The sequence below is a fragment of the Anabrus simplex genome, chromosome 1 (assembly GCF_040414725.1).
Source record: "Anabrus simplex isolate iqAnaSimp1 chromosome 1, ASM4041472v1, whole genome shotgun sequence".
NCBI classification, from domain to species: domain Eukaryota; kingdom Metazoa; phylum Arthropoda; class Insecta; order Orthoptera; family Tettigoniidae; genus Anabrus; species Anabrus simplex.
Genome location: NC_090265.1, coordinates 641,573,729 through 641,595,627, shown reverse-complemented (window position 1 = coordinate 641,595,627; position 21,899 = coordinate 641,573,729). Strand labels below are relative to the sequence as shown.

At 42.0% G+C, this 21,899-nt stretch overlaps 1 protein-coding gene across 2 annotated transcripts in view; it reads left to right on the top strand.

Moving 5' to 3' along the window:
- Positions 1–21,899, top strand: part of Trhn (tryptophan hydroxylase) — a 177,785-nt gene that overhangs the window by 92,318 nt on the left and 63,568 nt on the right. For both annotated transcript variants that reach the window (XM_067135743.2, XM_067135741.2), the window contains 2 exons: positions 748–815; positions 17,406–17,456. In XM_067135743.2, coding sequence (XP_066991844.1) covers positions 748–815; positions 17,406–17,456 — 119 coding nt within the window. The remainder of the gene's footprint in view (positions 1–747; positions 816–17,405; positions 17,457–21,899) is intronic.

The following is a 21,899-nucleotide window of genomic DNA, read 5'->3' as shown; positions in this document are numbered from 1 at the left end:
TACCGTATGATCTTTCCATCTTGTATATCATTTCTTCTACAGTGGACTTTTCTAAACCGTTTCCTTGAATTGCGTGCCAAATGATTTAATGTTTTGCCTTCTTTATGCGACCAATTTCTGCTATTAGAAATTCTGGAGTTATTATTATTATTATTATTATTATTATTATTATTATTATTATTATTATTATTATTATTATTATTATTATTATTATGTATCACCAGAAGCCTCCGTGGCTCAGGCGGCAGCGCGCCGGCCTCTCACCGCTGGGTTCCGTGGTTCAAATCCCGGTCACTCCATGAGAGATTTGTGCTGGACAAAGCGGAGGAGAGACGGGTACTCCGGTTTTCCCTGTCATATTTCATTCCAGCATCACTCTCCAGTATCATTTCATTACATATGTCATTCATTAATCATTGTGCCAGAGGAGTGTGACAGGCTTCGGCAGCCGGCACGATTCCAATCCTCGCCGCTAGATGGGGGCTTCATTCATTCCATTCCTGACCCGGTCGAATGACTGGAAACAGGCTGTGGATTTTCATTTTCAATATGTATCACCACTAATCTGTGAAAGATAGGTTCTAAGGAGTGAATGATTTTTGACCCGTACGATCTTAAGGCACTCCGTGCACTAGAATATTATCAAGGTTGGCTGTTTTAACTTGAACATTTCATTTTTAGATGTGATTTTAAAATGTACAGAATCAGTGTGTTCTTACTGTCTGTCATCTGATTCTATGTTTACAGGGTTTCAAGGATCCAATTTATCGCAAACGACGCGAGCATTTTTCAGAGATCGCCAACTCATACAAACAGTAAGTTATTGTTGTTGCTGATGTTATTACTATCATTTTTCGTAGTAGTGTATGAATTCGAGAAATAACAAATGTTCAAAATAAACTACTTGCCCTGCGATCGTAAACAACCCCAAACGTGCCGAATATGTCCTCGCAGGCACTAACAACCATACGCAAAATAATAATAATAATAATAATAATAATAATAATAATAATAATAATAATAATAATAATAATAATAATAATAATAATAATAATAATAATAATAATAATTGTTCTAGTACATGAAACAAATGAGAGATCAAAATTAATTCTGAACTCCAGGTTATCTACGTACTATGTACTTCTATATGAATACATTCACTAATCATCTTGAAAATTTAGCAGTGAAGGTACTTGTTCGCATTTAATATGTGCAAGTTGGGGAGGGGGGTCTCCCGGGAAAATTAAACAATCTCCACGCCACATTGTCATAAGAATTCTATAAAATACTACGAAGCTGTAATAGAACACAGAAACACGTCTGATCGCATTGCTATAAATGAGACATCTGCAACACGCAGTAAATTTGGAATTACACGTTATTCCTCTGTTTTGTTTATCGAAAATAATCTTAGGCACTATTACGTTCATCGTGAACTGGAGTCAGTCGTAACTCGTTTTATTTTGTGTGCAAGGCGTAGACGTTTTAATTACACTACATTATTATTTCACTCATCCCAGGGAAAAACAAGATAAGTCATAAAAACTAAAGTTATCACGGGAAGCATTTTTTAAACAATACGAAATCACCGATTCACCAGATATTTTCAAACCATTCTCCGTTTTAAGAAATAGCTTTTTTAATATTTTTGATTGGATTTTGTTTCATTCAAAATACTGAATGAAGTATTTGCTTTGGATCACGAATTAAAGTGACTTGTCCTACACTGACCAGGCATTATTTTCTGATGTGGACCAGTCAAAATCAAAACGTGTAGTTCACATTTGTGTATTGTTAGCTCGTAACATTGAATAGTTCTCTAAAACAGAGGCAGCTGTGTAAGTTCACTGCCAACAATCCATTTACAAGATAATAATGCCTACGTCCACAATACCAACAGAAAATATACTACATGCGAGAAAAACTGACTTATCTGGTTGAAGCCACTTTTCTTAGCAATATTCAGAATATTAAGAAGATAACTTACTTGATTCTTTCCGGGAACAGTTTCGTATTCTTGAATAATCTGGAAATAAAATTTGGCTATTTCTTCAATATTATGACGAAATTACTTATCTTGTCAGAGTCAAAAGTTAGAGAGCATTGACCTTAGTAGGTTACTGCAAAAATTTAAGAAACCCAAACAATTACATATCCGATTTTTCTCTGGGATGAGTGATGCATCAACACGACTAATGTACCCCCCCCCCCCAGACACACGCACGTGTACCTGCACTATTTTCTCATCATCCAACAATCCATTGTTGAACGGTCCAAATGAGGCAGGGAGGGCTCAGAGTAGGTGCTCACAATTCTACAGCACATAAATGGGATTGTAAATACGCGTAAAGGGTACAGATCTCTGCACATGGTTATGAGGGTGTTTAGGGGTTGTAGTAAGGATGTAAAGGAGAGGGCATATAAGCCTCTGGTAAGACCCCAAGTAGAGTATGGTTCCAATGTATGGGAACCTCACCAGGATTACTGATTGAAGAACTGGAAAAAATCCCAAGAAAAGCAGCTCGATTTGTTCTGGGTGATTTCCGACAAAAGAGTAGCGTTACAAACATGTTGCAAAGTTTGGGCTGGGAAGAACTGGGAGAAAGGAGACGAGCTGCTCGACTAAGTGGTATGTTCCGAGCTGTCAGTAGAGAGATGGCGTGGAATGACATCAGTAGACGGATAAGTTTGTGTGGTGTCTTTAGAAGTAGGAAAGATCACAATATGAAGATAAAGCTGGAATTCAAGAGGACAAATTGGGGCAAATATACATTTATAGGAAGGGGAGTTAGGGATTGAAATAATTTACCAAGGCAGATATTCAATAAATTTCCAATTTCTTTGAAATCATTTAAGAAAAGGCTAGGAATACAACAGATAGAGAATCTACCACCTGGGCGACTGCCGTAAATGCAGATCAGGATTGATTGATTGATTGATTGATTGATTGATTGATTGATTGATTGATTGATTGATTGATTGATTGATTGATTGATTGATTGATTGATTGATTGATTGATTGATTGATTGATTGATTGATTGATTGATTGATTGATTGATTGATTGATTGATTGATTGATTGATTGATTGATTGATTGATTGATTGATTTAGTTTCAACACCATACTCTGTTACCCAGACGTGCAGCTCTCCCAATCTAATGACGACTGACCGCCAAAGCATCCTATCACAAAAAAAGATAATATAGTACGTAAATTTCTCTGCTACACGGAAAAGCATAGAACCATGAATGTTTTTGGGCTTAGAAGAGGAGAGAACGACTACAAATTCTTTGGATGTTCCTCTCTTAGTAGCCTCTTACGACGTTCAGGAGTAACAGATAAATTGAAAGAAATGTGTTGCATCAAGATCTACGTCCAACAAAATGGTCGCTGATTTAGCACACAATTGTATGGCCATAAATATTCGCAAGATACGTTTTATGACCTCCGCTGTGAACCACGTGATCTTGCCGCGCTGAGGAGGCTTGCGCGTCCCAAATGAAACACATAGCCGAGACGTTGGTGCAACCATATCGAATGAGTATCTCTTGAGGGACCAGACAAATGAATGATTCATCGAAAGCGGGGTACCAGCCTTTCCGAAGTTGCAAGGGTGGCAGCCCTGGTGACTCACCGATATGGCCTTGCAATAATATGAGGGTTGAAGCCTAAGTCATTGCAACTATTTTTATGCACGAAAGCGGGATCTACCAGAGAAATAGAAATATACAGATGGAAGTTGGGAGCATAAGGTGGTGTGGAATGTATGCATAATGCCGGGTACGTTTACCACGTGTAGGGAACTGTCAACTATGAAATCCTTGTGCTAGATAATATTTATTCCAACAGTAAATCTTCAAATTACTCCCTCAGATTGTTTACTGCACATTGACAATGTGGCGGAGACGTCGGATATCAGTCACCTCACCATGTGTGAATTTTGGAATTTCATGTTTCGCAGCGTTCACAGTGTCCTCACGTGTTCCAAACCGTCTCCCATGTATAGTTCTTTCTCTTTGGAGGTCAAAATCGAACAGGGACAGGTCCAGCGAATATGGTGGGTGTTCCAGTACTTCCCACCCCCACTTACCTCGTCACATCCGTTCTGCACGGAGCCTGACTGACTACTGAAGTCCCATTGCCCTGTGCGTGAGATGCGTGGGACCTGTCCAATACACCGCCATCTGCTCTGTGCCCATGTACTATGAGTGTCATGCTTTCCATGACATATGGCCATGCAAATGTGAGGAAATAATAGTTGCAATGACTTATGCCGCAACCCTCGTATTTAATATGGTTTAGCTGTGTTGATACAGCCACACTGCTGCAAGCAACGGGAAAGTACAGCCGGAACTATCTCCCGATGATATTCAGCTCTCTCTGTATGAATGAATGATGTACTGATGATTGTTTCCTCTCGGGTAAAATATTCCGGAGGTAAGATGGTTCCCCATTCGGATCACCGGCTGGAGACTACACTGGAGGGGGCAAGAACTTAATATGGAGCCCTTGGTTTCAATGTGAAGAATTTTGAGATGCTGATCTGAATTGAAGAAATGATTATTTGTAATGAGGTGTTACACAGAGTACAGTTCTTAAAACACATCATAACTAAAATTCATTCCTTCAATCCAAATCAACATATCGAAATTTTTCACATGGAAACCAAGGGCTCTATATTAATTTTTTTAGAAATTATAGAAGTACAAAAGTTTGTCAGAAATAACCAAGAGACGTGTATAAATGAACAAACTGTGTTCGCTGGACACTCCTTGACTAATACATTGTATAATTACATCCCTTTAACATATTTCGCTACCCGATTTTCATCTGTCTGTAACTTGTGCTGACGTCTAACTTTCACAATGCGAGAGGTTTGTTCAGTGGTTTCTTAAAAATATATTTGATATTTACATGCACCTGAGTTTGTAAGACTAATCTATAAAGTCTGCATTTCTGTAACAAAACTTCGCATGATATTTTTTGCTGTACAGTAAAACCTGCATTTAGCGAAACAATTATGTACCGGAAAACTGTCCATTTCGGAAAATTGTCCCTGTCCTGGTTTAATATTCCTGTAAGTTTACCTGTATTTAGCGGACTCTGTCCAACGCGGGAACTGAAGGAAATGTTATTATAACGGAAAAAATATGTAGATTTCCTTCCTAATCCTTTTCAGTACATGTGTATTCTGAGTGGATCTAAGATGGCCGAGAGAGCATTCGGCTAGGAAATGTCTGTCTCTGTACTCGATGCTGCAATTTGGATCGCAGAAGCAGTGAAAGGAGTGTCGCCAAACAAGGTACGTCATTGCTTTCACAAAGCCAAGTTTATCTCACACCCTGACAAAGGAACCATTACAAACACTACAACAAACTCTCGAACAGTGTAATTATGGTAATGTCAATGTAGACGATTACGTGCCGCTGATCTAGAAGTTGAGATAGATCCGGCGTTAGAAAACATCAAAGAGTTTGTCACCTGTCACTTCCAAGAAAAGACAACAGAAATTGATGGCGATGATAACGAGAATGAAGACGATGAATAAGATGGTTTATGTCACGTGAAGTCCTTCTGACATGCCTTATCAGCCGTAAAGGACAGTCAGTCTTTTTCGCTAGCGAAAATTAGAGCGAAATTGTTCGACATTATTTGCCGTGTCCGCATTTTAATTGAGAACCATGCTACCAAGGATAGTTGTGTCCGGCGTACAATTCTGGATTACTTGAAGAAGTAAATGACAAAACTGTACTGTACAGTATTTCTATTGGTGTTATTTATGTAGCAGCTGTTCGCGTCTACATAACAATAATAATAATAATAATAATAATAATAATAATAATAATAATAATAATAATAATAATAATAAGAGGGAAAGGAAAATATAAATAATATTCGAATAAAACAAATATATGAAATTTGAAAAACCAGAAATTAAAAACAAATTTACGCCAGGTTCGCATTGCGACAACTTTAAACTTACAGGTCTAACAAACGACCACTACCGAAGGATTGTGGAACGTGGAAGGAACCCTAAAGAGGCTATGAGATCGTACCTCGTTGTGGAGAAAGAGAAACACGCGGCGTCCACCCTTCAGCTCAACTGTATTAAAAATTAACAAATGAAGAGGTACAAAATCAAATAAACCAAAACAAAAGACATAGCCGATGACAAACACATTTAAAATAAGGATATTCAAATAAATTTATAAAACAAAAGGTACCTACCTCCGACGATATGGATAAACTTTAAGATATGAGTTGATGAAGATTTACAGTAAGGCGAATTCCAAAAACATTTAAATGTACGTCAATTACACAGTCATTCAGAAAAGCGAAATTGGTGAATGAGGGAATCTACAGCAAACTCCGACACGCAAAATAAAATCTTACATTACCTCGAAAATTTTACTTTAAATAAGAAAAGGTCGAAACACAAGAATGAATTTAAATGAAGTGAAAACCAATAACTTAGCGCTTGCCGTGAGAGACCGGGGACTCAATGCGGGACGGGCGCAAAGCGCGTCCGCCCGCTGAGGCGAACAGAATTCAAAGACACGGACAGTAGACTTTGCTCTCACGAGGAGCCCGAAACCGGAAATCGTACGATTACAAGGTAACCAATGAAAACACAGAGTCTCTCTAGACCTCCGTGTTCACCAATGGAAAAGGTCGTTATTCCGACCAATAAAAATACATATACTTATATGGGCAAGTTCAAGAGAGTTGGATTCACGAAACATAGCAATTTCACAATCGGAAATCTACACGTGCCCAAACAAGGTGCTCAAAAAATACATTCAATTTTGAAACAATTAAAAAATATTACAAAATTTCCTTAAAAGAAGCATTCCTCAAAATCAATTTTCACGTTTTTCATAATTAACAGTTCACGTTTTCCTACCAAGGCCTAAATATTAAATCTTAATAATAATGATAGTATTTAGCGGTCTTCTTCAGTCCAAATCCACAATTATAAATTTAAACATCATACATACATTATCATTATAGACTGTTATGCCTTTCAGCGTTCAGTCTGCAAGCCTCTGTGAATTTACTAAACGTCGCCACAATCCTCTATTTGCAACTAGTGTTGTGGCCTCATTTAGTTCTATACCTCTTATCTTTAAATCATTAGAAAGTGAGTCTAACTATCGTCGTCCTGGTCTACCTCTGCTTCCCTTACCCTCCATAACAGAGCCCATTATTCTCCTAGGTAACATATCCTCCTCCATTCCCCACACATGACCCCACCACCGAAGCCGGTTTATGCGTATAGCTTCATCCGTCGATTTCATTCCTAAATTAGCCTTTACCTCCTCATTCCGAGTACCTTCTTGCCATTGTTCCCACCTGTTTGTACCAGCAATAATTCTCGCTACATTCATGTCTGTTACTTCTAACTTATGAACAAAATATCCTGAGTCCAGCCAGCTTTCGCCCCCGTAAAGCAAAGTTGGTCTGAAAACAGACTGATGTAAGGATAGTTTCGTCTGGGAGCTGACTTCCTTCTTACAGAATACTGTTGATCGCAACTGCGAACTCGCTGCATTAGCTTTACTACACCTTGATTCAATCTCACGTACTATATTACCATCCTATAAAACACACAACCCAAATACTTGAAATTATCGACCTGTTCTAGCTTTGTATCACCAATCTGACATTCATTTCCATTGAATTTCTTACCTACTGACATCAATTTAGTCTTCGAAAGGCTAATATTCACACCATACTCATTGCACCTATTTTCAAGTTCCAAGATATTAGACTGCAGGCTTTCGGCACAATCTGCCATTAAGACCAAGCCGTCAGAATAGGCCAGACTGCTTACTACATTTCCACCTAACTGAATCCCTCCCTGCCATTTTATACCTTTCAGCAGATGATCCATGTAAACTACGAGCAGCAAAGGTGAAAGATCACAGCTTTGTCTAACTCCTGTAAGTACCCTGAACCAAGAACTCATTCTACCATAAATTCTCACTGAAGCCCAATTGTCAACATAAATGCCTTTGATTGCTTTTAATAATGTACGTTTAATTCCATAGCCCCCCAGTATGGCGAACATCTTTTCCCTCGGTATCCTGTCATATGCTTTCTCTAAATCTACGGAACATAAACACAACTACCTATTCCTCTCGTAGCATTTTTCAATTACCTGGCGCATACTGAAAATCTGTTCCTAACAGCCTCTCTGTGGTCTAAAACCACACTGGTTTTCATCCAAATTCCTCTCGACGACTGATCGTACCCTCCCTTTCACTGGTATACTGAATGTTTGTGATAAATATCATAAATAAAAATATATAAATAAATAAAATTAATAAAAATAATTCATTGAAATGTCCGTAGTATGGGCGCCAGAGTTCACCAGAATAGATCCCTCGAATTTAGATAGAGCATGATAATTCTTTATCTCCCAGGGCGTGTACATAATACTGTGTAATAGTACATCTGCTTCAGGCCTTATCTAACCTTCTGAAAACTACTAAATAGGTAGGAACTGCACGTAGGTTCATCAATAACTCCACTGATTCTAAAATATCTAATTATATTCTCAATAAAATCCGTGCATGAGCACCTCATCAACACACCAAAATACACTTATAATACACAAACAAAATATTACTGGAAGACTCCATATTTACAACAACAACAAAGAAAACAGTGGGAAAACGAAAGCGAGAACTAAGCCACCATTTGTGATTAGTCCGTTGAACAATGTACACATATGTAGATAAGTACCCTTCACTGTCTCTGTATCAACACGACTTGCCGATTCTCATAATCGTCACTTATAATATCACACAGACAGATACTGTACCTTGTAATACTTTCTTCACTGAGTCTAACACTTGTTATAAAGATTGAGCAACACACGCTTGTCGTTCCTGAGCATCAATTATGGAAAATCTGAGATAGCTTTCACCAACATATAATACCAAACCACCACAAGTTACACAATACCAAATGTTTAAGCACTCCACAGTTGTAGATGAGCCACTTTCCACGAATATAAAATGACTACGTTCCACGAACGTTTTAAGTCCAGTCCAGTACCGTATATCCAGTTTCACTCCCTATGTGTTAGCACTACTTCCTTTCCGTACAGTGTGTGTGGTTTCCCTTTCTTACGGGGAGCCCCCGTAGCCCGCTCCCCCGCCGTGACCATCGACTCAATCTACATGGTCTCAAACATGTTATTCATTTCTAAGAAGAAAAAGCAGGGAAGAGTGGGAAAGTGATACAAGGAGTATCTGCCGGTTTCCGAGTTAGACTCGCTACCACGGCAAGAGTTTGTGTTTGTTGGATAGTGTTAAGGTGTGGTATTGAATGGTCAGCGAAAAACCACATAGGCAGGAAAGAGAAATAGACAACATGTAACCTGACATCTTGTGATAGCACATGTAAGGATGTGGGCTGGAAAAGCATAGAGGTTGTGTTAGTTAGGAATATGTGTCATGCAATCATAAACCATTTCCTTGCCATTGTCTGTTATTATGGGGATCAGTCTTTCTTGTCACTGCCGGATCGGCTCGGGTCCACTAGCGTCTGGGCTCTGGGCTACAGGTTCGTCCCTTTGCCTAGCAGCCAGTGGTCCCTGGTGCCAAGTCTCCGTTTGAAGAGAGAAATTAAGAGCCAAGCCTTACTTGGTGCAAGGGGCTGTCTTCTTCTTCCGCCCGGCGATGTCCCTTTGTGCGGTGTTGTTGGAACACACTTGTCACTGCAGATCTGCAACTGTGCTAGGATTATTAGTAACAGTAAATATATATATACAGGTGCTCGTTGGAGTGCCAGCTTGCTTGCCTGCTCTCATGTCCAGTGTTCTACCTAAATAATAGTAAAATAACACAAACAAATAAATAACTATATTAGTACTGCTGTCTTCGTAATAGGGCGCGGGCTGATTTTCCGCCCCTGTGTCTCTTTCGGGGGGCGGGGGTGGATTAATTCGTCCTTGGCCGTCTAGCTGCGTTGCCATCGTCTTCTCGTGTTGTGTTTCTTATCAATCTTTCCTCGCCTGGTCCCTGGGATAAAGATAGCTGTAATCAAAGGAGCATATTTACATATTTACATAGGTACATGTTGTCTGCAGTGTGCGGGTTTAAGTGTTGTCTAGGTGTCAGCTTGGGGAGGGGGCCAGCTATCGGCCCTTCGTCCCTCCAACCCGGTGGCTGAAGAGAATGCGTTTCAGTGTGGGGTACTTGGTGTAAAGATCGACGTCGTAGCGTCCGATCGCGCTTACTAGCGGGCTGATCTTATTACTCCATGACTTTGTGTACATTCTTAGTGTTTGTTTACGTATGTGGTTTTTTATCGAGCTGACTTTCGCAATATGGCGTAATTGGCCTATTGGTGTGTCGAAAGGGAGTTTGACCGTTGCTCGTATACATTTATTTTGTATTCGTTCTAGCTTATCCAGGTTCGACTTTGCAGTGAACCCCCACGCTGGGGCTGCGTGCATGATTATTGACCTCATTATGGCCTTGTACATGTTTATGGCTACGGCTGTGTTTATACTGGACTTTTTGTTCAGTATAGTGTATAGCTGGCTGAGTCTAATGTGAGCTTTCCTTTGAATATCTTTGATGTGGTGTAGCATGGTGGGCTTTCGGTCTAGGACTACTGCTAAGTTTTGGCTTTGTCATGCCATGCTATATCTTGATTGAAAAGCTTTAGCGGTTTTATATTGACTGCTCTGCGTGTGCGTCTGTTCCTCCTAGTGAACAGCACGGCTTGACACTTGTCAACATTGACCTCGATGCGCCATTTCGTTAGCCAGGGCTCGAGAGTTCGTAGCGCTACTTGTAACCTCTTCCGAGCGCACGCTAGTTTTGGGTGCTGAACTGTGATAGCAGTGTCATCAGCGTAGAGGTGTGTAGTGGTAAGTTCCGTAGTGGGCATGTCGTTTGTATATAGGACGAAGAGGATTAGGCCAATAAGGGACTTTTGGGCCACGCCCGCTCTAATCCTTCGCGTGTTTGACAGCTTGTTGTGTACGTCAACTTGGAACTCCCGGCCCTCCAGATAGGATTTGATAAGCCTTATATAGCCTGGGTGGAATTCGAGGTCTATTAGTTTCGCTGGTAGGCCTTCGTGCCAGACTTTGTCAAATCTTTTTGTATATCAAGGAATACCGTACCTGTGTCCCTTCGTTTATTGAAACCTATGGTGGCTTGTTCTATGAATCGCGTGAGTAGTTGTGGGGCAGAATGCGCGTTCCTGAAGCCAAATTGCTCGTTGCGAATTATTCCTTTTTCCTTGATATGCCCTATTAGCCTTTTCAGTAGGATTTTCTCGAATACTTTACTGAGGGCGTCCAGGAGGCTGATAGGCCTGTAATTGTTAGGGTCTGACTTGTCTTTGCCTGGTTTTCCGAATACGAGTATCCTGGCGCTTTTCCATTGTTCAAGATAGTATTGGAGTCTGAACATTGCATTGAAGATGACGGTAAGTAGTGTTAGGGCTGTGTGTGTTAATTTCTCAATTATAATATTCTGTATCTCGTCTGGGCCAGGCGCCTTCTTTGGGTTAAGATGACCAATAATCCACTTAATTTCGTATATATTTGTCCTCTTAACCTCCGGCTTAGGTGCGTTTTCGAGGAAGTCAGCTCCCTTTGCCTCGGTTCGCCTGGTGAAGGCGGGGTCAGATGGTATTTCTTTCGAAGTGAATGCCGCCTCGATCGAGTCCGCTATGACTTCCGCTTTATCGCGGTTCTCATATACCGGGCCGTTAGGTCCCTTAATAGTAGGGATGCTGTGTGTTTCACGAGTGAAGTGTCTCGCTAAGTTCCACACAGGGCTGGTGTTTGTGTCGAATAGACGGAGTTTGTTGTTCCATTCTCGCGACCTGCATTCCTGCAGTTTTATTTGTATTTCTGCGTTGAGTTCATTTTTCATAATGCGGTCGTAGCCTCTATGGTATCGTGCCCAGTTGCGTCTGTGGCTGTTACGCTTGCGTATTAATTCCTTTATGTGGGCTGGAATTTCGAAATGAGGGTATTCTTTGTGTTCGCTTACTGTTATGCTCGCTGGTGACGCTGCTTGAATTGCTTTTACTAGGGTTGTGACTGCTTCGTCAATTTGGGCTGTGCTGTCTAATAGCATCCCCTCACTTCCCTGTAGGAGTGTGTTTAGTTTGTGTTCGAATTTGTCCCATTTGGCTGCTTTACAGTTGAACGTACGCTTGGGGTTGTTTTCATAATCCTCTGGATTCACATTTAGTGTAAATATCACTGGTTGGTGCCTCGGCCCAAGGTCGTTCACTACCGTTATGCTATGCCCTTGAAGAATATGTCGCAGTAGGGCTATGTCTAGTATATCGGAGACCTGATCGTTTGGCACTAGGAACGTGGGTTCGCTGGGGGCTGTTACCACATAGTCCTGGGATAGCGTGTGGTTGTACAGCCTTGTGCCTTCTGAGTTAGGTTTCAGGCAGCCCCAGCTGGCGTGTTTCGAATTTAGGTCTCCTCCTAGGATCGTGTTTCGATTTAGCCTTAGTACTGCTTCTATGTCTTGTGTGTTTAGGCTTTTCGGTCTGGAGTATGCCGCTATGACTTTATGAGTGTTCCTCGGACTGGCATGGCAATTCCGCATGCCTCCAATTCGACCAGCTCTGGTATGTCCACCTCCATATGTTTCATGTCCTTTCTTACCAGAACTGCCACCCCTCCAACTCCGTTGGCCTTATCGCTTCTGTGTATTTTGTAGCCTCTTATGTTGAACTTCTTCCCCGGTGGGAGGAACGTTTCTGTTAGGAGTGCTACATGAATAGTGTTCGCTTATTTTCTGGACCTGACGCCCTGGCAGTTCAATATTAGTACTCTAAGCCCTTGTGTGTTGTTGGTGTAGTTGTTATCGTTATTATTGTTATTATTATCCTCGCTGGGTTGTTCAGCCATCTTGGGTTAGGAGGTCGGAGATCGCGTTCGTCAGGTCCCCTAGCCGTGTGATTGAGAGGGTTGTAGCCAGCAGTTTGGCTATAATAACTCCAGTGGTTATGATTTCGGTTAGGTTCAGGTTCGGGAAGACGTATTTCAGAATTTCGAATACCTTTCCCCTGAACACCTTTGCTACCATGCTCCCATCTGTTTGTTGCATCTGTGTAGGTGGTGAGAGGTAGAGGCTGGTATGGTGCAGGGGGCGGGCGTTGGGGGCGGTGGTGCGGATGCCTTTGTACTATTGGCAGGTTTTCTGCGGGGATGGAGCTGGCCTGGGGCGGGTCCTGTGGCAGCTCGAGGGGAGCTTGCGTGGACTTAACCTGCCTTTGGTTCGTTGCTTGGGGCTGGGCCTTCTTTCTATTATGGTCGGAGGTCTTGGTTTGGACGGAGGTAGGGGCTAGTTGGGCTGAGGGCCCAGGGTTGTGTTTACCCTCCGTCCGTGTAGGTTTAAAATTCAAGAGACCTCCCCCTGATGGGCACTGATTGCCTCAAGGGCGTTGCTTTTGGCCCTTTGTGCCTGAAGGGCCTGCAGGACCTGAAGGGTCCTTTTTGCCTGAGGGGCCTGATTTCTTTGTGCGTGAAGCGCCTGTGCCTGAAGAGCCTGCTTGGACTTTAGAGTTGCCACGCTTGTCACCCTGTGGCCCTTTGCCTTGAAAGGCGGCTTCGAAGTTCCTGCGGTTGGGACAGTTCTTAAAGTTAGCCGCTTGTTTCCCCCCGCAGTTAGCGCACTTGGAGTACGCGGGGTCGCTGCCGTGGGGGCAGTCGCGGGACAAGTGGGAGGCGGCGCATCTGCGGGACCTGGGCTCCAGTCGGCACTCCGCCCCTGGATGGCCATATCTCTGACACACTCCACATTGGGGGCCAGTGGCTGGGCGGTACGGCTCAACTGACACCAGCATGTTCGCGAGCATCCGCATTTTCCTTAGGTTGTCCGCTCCTGGGGTGTCCGCCACGGCAACAAGGAATAGGTTGCCTTTGGCTGGCCTATTCCCTGTTCGCATCCACACCACAGAGAAAGCGGGGATATCCTGCGCTTTCAGAGCTAACTGGATTTCATCCGCATTACTTCCGTTAATGGGGGTCCTCACTACGAACCGCTTCATAGTGCTGTTGGGCAATACTTTTACAAAATTAATATTTAGCCCTTTTAGCACCTCGAAAGTGATTTCATAGCTCTCAAAGCTTGGCATGTGTAGCCGGATCGCTTCATGTGCGTCTAATCTCGGCCTATAGAATTAATATTTTCTCTGTTCATGCGGCAGCTTTTTGAGGAGCTACATTCCAAGTTTCTTGGTGTGCTTGGTGTATACCGTAAGGGGTAGGGGTTTGACCCCTTACGGGTGTTTGGTTCTGTTTGTGGTGGTTGAAGTGGGCTCTGACGAGTCTGCCTCTTGTGTGTGGTATGCTGTAGCTGGGTTGAGCCGATAGATGTTTCTGTGCTGCTATCGGCTCGGGTACTTGGATTCCGTGCCCTGCCTTTCTGAGCCTTACAGCTCAGGGGCTGGGGTCCTTGCCTTTCCTCTTCCCCCTCTTCCTCCCTTTAGCCTCCCTGAAGCCGTCACCCTGGTTTCCAGGCTGGGTGGCTGGGACCTCGGGTTCGGTCACCTCGTGCCCAAGGAATCCCTCTCCCTCGGAGCTTTCAGATTTGGCCTCCCGGGATGTACCTGATAGGTCCATCACCAGTCGAGTCTCCAGTGTATGTTGCTCCTCCATAGTCGCTGGCTCAGCGGAGCCATGCGACTGTTCCTTGCCGTGCTCGGGTTCCGGCATTTCGGGACTGAGCCCCGGTTCCCGGTCGCCCTCACACAACGTCACGCACTCCAGCTCGGTCTCCAGGCGCCGCCTGCTCTTATTTCGGGGGTCAGCTATCTGGCTGGCCGGCCGAGTAGGGAGCGGCTGCACCGGTATGTGCGAACTGGCCCATACTGACGAGGTGGTGATCGGAGATGTCGTGGTGGTGGTTGTGTTTGGTGGTGGTGGTGCACGCATAGTTGTGCATAGCGCGCCCCGTCAGGTAAACGTTTTGCGTCAGGTTTATTTGCTGTGAGTCAGGGGTGAAGTCTGCTCGCAGCTCCTCCAGCGCATTTCGTTTCCTGCTCTCGGAGCACGCTAGGCGGTGAGTCACCCCAGCTCCCGCTCGGCCGGGTCATTGACCGGAGCAACGGCCGGTAGCGAGACGGTATGCGCGCTTGTTGCGTATGGCCCTAGTGTTATATTCAATACATTATTATTAAATAATATATTGCCGATGGGAGTGATTGGCGGGGGGCGGCGCAATGATAACTGCGCTTTGCCCTCCGCTGATGAGTTGACAGCCGTTGAGTGGTCAAAGTGCCGTAATAACGGCAGCTCCTCACTCTCCGTCAGTTCTCGAATTTCGTCGTTGAGTGTCTGTATGATTCCAGGCTTGCCGACAAATTGCTCTTTCCGAAGCTCATTATTGCTCTTTCTGGAAATGTGAGCCTGGTCCCGTGTGTGTTCATGTATTGACGTTCTAATTCGAGCTAGTGGGCGCGGGATGATCCGTTGTTAAGCGGGTCCCTGGACCACAGAGTTCCCTAACTAACCCTAGGTGCCGAGAAGCGGTAACCGGTTGGGGCAGGTAGTGTAGTCTCTCGAAGTCTCGAAGGTCTCGGTGAGAGGAGAGGGACAGAGGAGCGATAGGCACGTACGTCCTCTCGCTAACGCACTCAAGCTCGTTCTCCTGTGGTTTCCCGCCGTATGATCAACCTTTATAGACATCAGGATTCCACTTTCTCTCACATGATACGCCTAGATTGATTCTGGCCAGCCAATCCTGAGTGGATCCTCCAGTCAAGACCACGCCGTGAACTTCTTCTTGGTCCCAAGATAATAGCAAACTCTGGGGTGTTTCACCTGAGTCATAGAACTTTCTGAGTACAACAACAAGCTCATCTCATCAGACTGGGATATATACATGACTCATGCCAAGTCTCCAAGTTCAATATAGCAATGTTTTCCCAGCCATTGTACAAAACAGATTACTCATACCTACCATATATGGAGACCTCCCAACTTACAAATATTAATGACAAAATATACTATTGAAATGCAGGTAATAATAATAATAATAATAATAATAATAATAATAATAATAATAATAATAATAAATCTAATACTGACAATAATATCTGTCACTTCTACATATAGTGCGAGGGTGTGATATATATACTATCACAATACTAATCAATGAGATACCTCGATAGTTGCAATCATTCCTGTTCCCTTGCTTATAGATAGGTACAATTACTGCTTTTGTCCAATCCGAAGGTACCTTACCAACACTCCATGCTAATCTTACTACTCTATGAAGCCATTTCATCCCTGCCTTCCCACTATACTTCACCATTTCAGGTCTAATTTCATCTATTCCTGCTGCTTTTTGACGATGGAGTTTATTTATCATATTTTCCACTTCCTCACGCGTAATTTCACCAACATAATTTTCCCCCTCCCCATGAGCTTGGCTGTTCGCAACACCACCAGGAAGATTTCCTCTTTTACTGGGCGAGTTGGCCGTGCGGTTAGAGTCGCGCAGCTGTGAGTTTGCATTCGGGAAATAGTGGGTTCGAATCCCACTGTCGGTAGCCCTGAATTTGGTTTTCCCGTGGTTTCCCATTTTCACACCAGGCAAATGCTGGGGCTGTACATTAATTAAGGCCACGGCCACTTCTTTTCCACTCCTAGGCCTTCCCTATCCCATCGTCCATCCCTCCCGAGGCTGAGTGGGCCCCGTTCCAGCCCTCATACCACTTTTCAAATTACGTGGTAGAGCCGGGAATCGAACCCAGGTCTGCGGGGGTGGCAGCTAATCACACTAACCACTACACCACAGAGGCGGACTCCTTCATATTTTTTTCACCTAAAATATCAAACTACCTTTTTGCCTATTGTATGAATAATTAAAACCTGAAAAACTATATTACCAACAATTTATACGTGACTGCAAAATCCGGAGTTATTAATATGTATATGAGTATTTTTCATGCAACATATAAAATAAATATCACTTTTACTAACTTTGAAACAAATTAACTAATCAACTTCAAATGTTGTGTCGATCTCTATCTTATTAATCTATGCCTGTGTTTTAATATTTTATTATAATAAGTGATAAATTGTAGAAATTCCAAATTTCACTCATGACTCCCCTTTTAACTAAGCTATAAAGTAGACAATATCGATCTTATGAAACTTAAATATTCTATGTAACGCGACAATCAATAGAGATATTTCCTTTTTACTTCAGATAAGTAAGAAACTCATTTATAACACACTCAGCGCATCTAGTAGTGGAAACAAGTCAGCCAGTTGGAGTACAGCTTGGGAGATAAGGTGTTTCAAAGTAGACTGTCAATAGTCGTCCGCTCCCTGATAATTGGATTGCATTGTACTTGTGAAGTGAACTGAAACCAATGTTTGTGTCTTCCTCCGCAGTGGTCAGCCCATCCCCCGCGTGCAGTACACTCCCGAGGAGATTAAGACATGGTAAGTACTTCTCTGCTCTTATCAAGTGCATTTTTCCTTACCCTTCATTGTGTGAGAAATGGCACGAACGTGGATCAAATAATCATCAGATCGTATGGAGTGAAAAAAAATTAATTTCCTTTATTTTTTGAGCACAGAATAGTCTAAGTAGAATACTCCCATTTTCTAACACCCTATCACGTGTAATACAAATAGTCTTGAGACATTAATTCAAATGATTATGTTTACAGTTTGTTCCCTATTACTAAATTAAAAATTAAAATATTTTTGCACATTTTACATTTTTTTCCAGATGCAAAATTGTCTATTGTGTTATACAGAGTGTAACAATAAAGTACGGTCAAACTTTCAAGACACATTCCTCGCTCATAGAATAATAAAATATGTTACATGGACATGGGTCCGGAAACACATTATTTCCATGTTAGAACCCACTTTCTAAAACTCTACATAGTATATTTTAAGGGGCCTAACGTCGAAGGTCATCGGCCCCCTTCTGAGTTTTGTACGTTCTACAATTTTCATCCGATATTCGCCGTATTTTACGAGCTCATTAATTTTGTTAAGATTAAGATTATCCTATAATTTCGAACATTTTTTGTATCATAGTTTCAGATTTATAACATATTTTATAAAAATTTGAATAATTTAAAAACATCCCTTGTATACCATTTTTGGATTTTTGCTTCGAAACTTTTTGCATGTAGTTCCTATGAGCATATGAAAAATTATTGGTGTTCTTATTTGAATAATTACATTATTGTTATTATTAGAATACTTTTCTCTCACCCTTTTGCATTCTTCATAGAAATTCTCAAATTTTCATATTTGACTCAACATATGTCTGTCAAATATCATTTTTTTTAAATGGATACCAAAGTTTATGCATCTAACATCATAGTGCAGACATGTCAAGTTTAAAGAAAATCGGGCAAAATTTGGTGCACTAATAACATTTTATTGTAATTTACTTAATGCGCACAATGTGCAAAGAATTGATATACAAAGTATTAATCTTCGTTACAAAATTTCACCACTGATTCTGATCGCTGTTTACAACTTAAAACATGGTACCTAGTACAGCGTGCACCACATCTTGAACATACACAGTTCAAACCTGGTTCATGATAACGCTTTATATTACATAGTTTATAATGGTACCCATGAACGGAGGACTTTGTCAGCAAGTGTCGCAGTTCATATCCACCTTGAACCCACTCGCGATTTAGCATGGCATCGGTAGAGTAGAAATCTTCCCAGATGTCAGCCTTCTTCGATCGTAGGTCTCGAAGCAGATGTATATAGGGTGTTGTTGCTGGAAGTAACAACTGTAGCCTTAGCTCTTCCACATGAAATCCCTCTCTGCATAGGTCATACACGAGCCAGGAAGGAGAATATTTGGAGAGGCACAGAGCCCGTTTCAAGTAGTTTGCCTTCAACTTCTCGATTTTATCTAACTACTTCATACTCAAATGTTCCCAAATGTTTTCCAAGCCATATGTTGCTATAGAGCTGATTTTTAGATGAAAGAGTTTTATGGCTGTTTCTAAAGAAAAGTTTCTCAGATGCTTAATGTCATATATTGCTTTCATAGAAGCATTTATACGGTCCATGAGATGGATGGTGAAAACATTACCTTGGGTTTGAAAAATTACACCCAAGTATTTAAAATGCTTTACGGTCTTCATAAAAGAAGGTTCCATAAGGCCCCCCTCTACTAAACGTCATGGACACTGTTTTTTCTACATTCAGTTTGAGCTCATTTTTATTTATCCAACCTACTATTTGGCTGAATGATTCCTGGAGTTCCTTCTCTGACGTTGATGTTAAGACCATATCATCAGCGTACATTAATAGTTTGACGCTTTCCTGGTTTACCAAATCCACTATGTCTGCTGTCGCAATGATGAATAATAATGGACTTAACGGGTCTCCCTGTAATACCCCGGTTGTTTGTTCCAAAATAATAGATTTGGTAATGCCATCATCTACTTCTATTGAATTGTTGAGCAGTAAGTTCCTAATAAGCGGTATAAGGTAGTTCGTACTACCAATGATACTCTCCAATTTTTTTAACAGTATGGTTCTGCTTACGGTGTCAAAAGCTTTCGAATAATCTATAAAGATGGCATGCAATTTACCCCCTGCTTTCTTTAAGGCTTCCTCTATGTCATTCTGGAGACATCGGATAGCGAAAGTCGTTGATTTTCCTTTTCTAAATCCGAATTGCGACTCCGGTAGGTTACTTTCCACCAGTTTAATGAGACGTTTACCTACTAGTGAAGTTAAAGTCTTTAGGAGAGTACATTCTAGTGCTATTCCTCTATATGAGTTGGGATCTGCGGTGTCACCTTTACCTTTATATAGCATTTTAATAGTAGATTTTCTCCAGTTGTCTGGTATCCTACCTTGCCGCAAGCATTCATTCATTAGGTGAGTGATGAATTCACCCAATTTTGGGAGAGCAGCTTTAAGATGTTCATTGAAAATGTGATCTGGGCCACATGCCTTGTTATCTTTAGATACTGTAATAGTTGATACAACCTCATTAATTGAAAACTCGTCGATTTTAGGGATTATTTGAAAAACTGGCACGAAATAATTAGTAGGTCGTGTCTCTTTCTCTCTCTCTCTCTCTCTTGAAGCACTGCACTCAAGTGCTTTTCCCAAACTTCCATTGGTAAGTTCCTGGAAAACTTCGGTTGTCTAGGCTTCAGGGCGAAGTAAGTATCTAGACTGGCACGTTCTGTAAGTTTCTTTTCTTCTTCCTCTCTATAATTATTTTTGGCTTCTTTTAGTAGTAGTTGGTATGCTCTCTTTTTACTGGCATATATTTCAAGAAATTCTGAATTCAAGAAATTTTGAATACTGAAAAATAAAGTTTAAGAGAAAGCTAATTTTGTATAAAATTACAGTAGGTGCATCAGAACGTCCCAGCATTATATATTTCTCCTTTGTTGGGCCTTTTCCTCTCCTCAGCAAGTTTTTAACATTCTATTCTACTTATAGATAAAAATACGTACCTCTAGCAGTAATGATCGATCTTTGGAATGTTTAAAATTTGGAATAGTTTTCACGACTACTACTACTAATGTTTTCATTCCTTCCCTGAAGGGGAAGGTGGGCCTCTTGGACGGTAGCGCCGTCCCTCAGGCCGGGAGATTTGTTACGGTGAAGGAGATGCTCGGAGAAGATGAGGGGTTTGGCGGCCGTCGCGCATACTAGGAACTGTCCCGGCATTCGCCTTAGTGCAGGAAAATGGAAAACCACGGAAAACCATTCTCAGAACAGCCGACGGTTGGGGCCAGCCGTGAGGTCCAGCCCTGTCCCGACTCCCGAATGCAGGGGGTAGAGCCACGGTAGAGCCATAGCCACCCTTCCTCTGCTTGGTTGGCTGGTCAGAGTGCACTTGTGGGTCGAGACCCGCTCTGCATCTACCGACCGATATAATTTTCACAAAAATTGTTTATATATTCCATTGTGCTAAGCCACATCACATACGAGGGATAAGGCATTAATTCCAAGTAAGAATTATTGTTAAACCTAACACACTGTACACAAGCTGAATTATGAAACTTGAAAAAATTTTCAGCAAACGTAAACAAAAATAAAAAGCTCGTGCGGTGGACAATGTCTGTTAGACATTATTTGCCGTCCGTAACGGGGAATGGGTTAATTTGACTATTTCTAATATTCTTCTATATACATAACTACGGAAAGTGTCCACAGAAAACAGCACTGACCAGCACGCTAGGAATCGCCGGAAGTTCAAAAGCGGAAATATGAAATACAGTGAAATTCTGGAACTATTCATTGAGGAAGTTGGCGTGACCTTTCGAAGGGATTTTTAAATATATCAGCAGGACATTTAAAAAAATTGCCGCACACTAAAAAAAATTATCAAGATGTGTCCTGAGGAATGCGGTAACCTTTAGTGCTAAAACCTCAATTTTGCTTTTTTGACTATTTTGACTTAAAACTCAATAGGGTCTTCCTTAATCGTGGAAAACAGACCGTTACAGAAAATACCAGTACTCCACATGAAACTCTTACATGAAATATTCAAAATGTCTTCAGTTAACATTGATACATGCATCAATCCCCCGTCGCACTAAATTCCGGATGACCGGGCGAGTTGGCCGTGCGGTTAGGGGCGCGCAGCTGAGAGCTTGCATCCGGGAGATAGTGGGATCAAACTCCAATGTCAGCAGCCCTGAAGATGCATTTCCGTGTTTACCCATTTTCACACCAGGCAAATGTTGGGGCTGTACCTTAATTAAGGACACGGCCGCTTCCTTCCAACTCCTAGGTCTTTCCTATTCCACAGTCGCCATAAGACCTATCTGTGTCGGTGCGACGTAAAGCCACTAGCAAAAAAAAAAAATGCCGGATGCGCTGATGAATCCCAGGAATATTCGTATGCATGTACCAATACTAACGGAG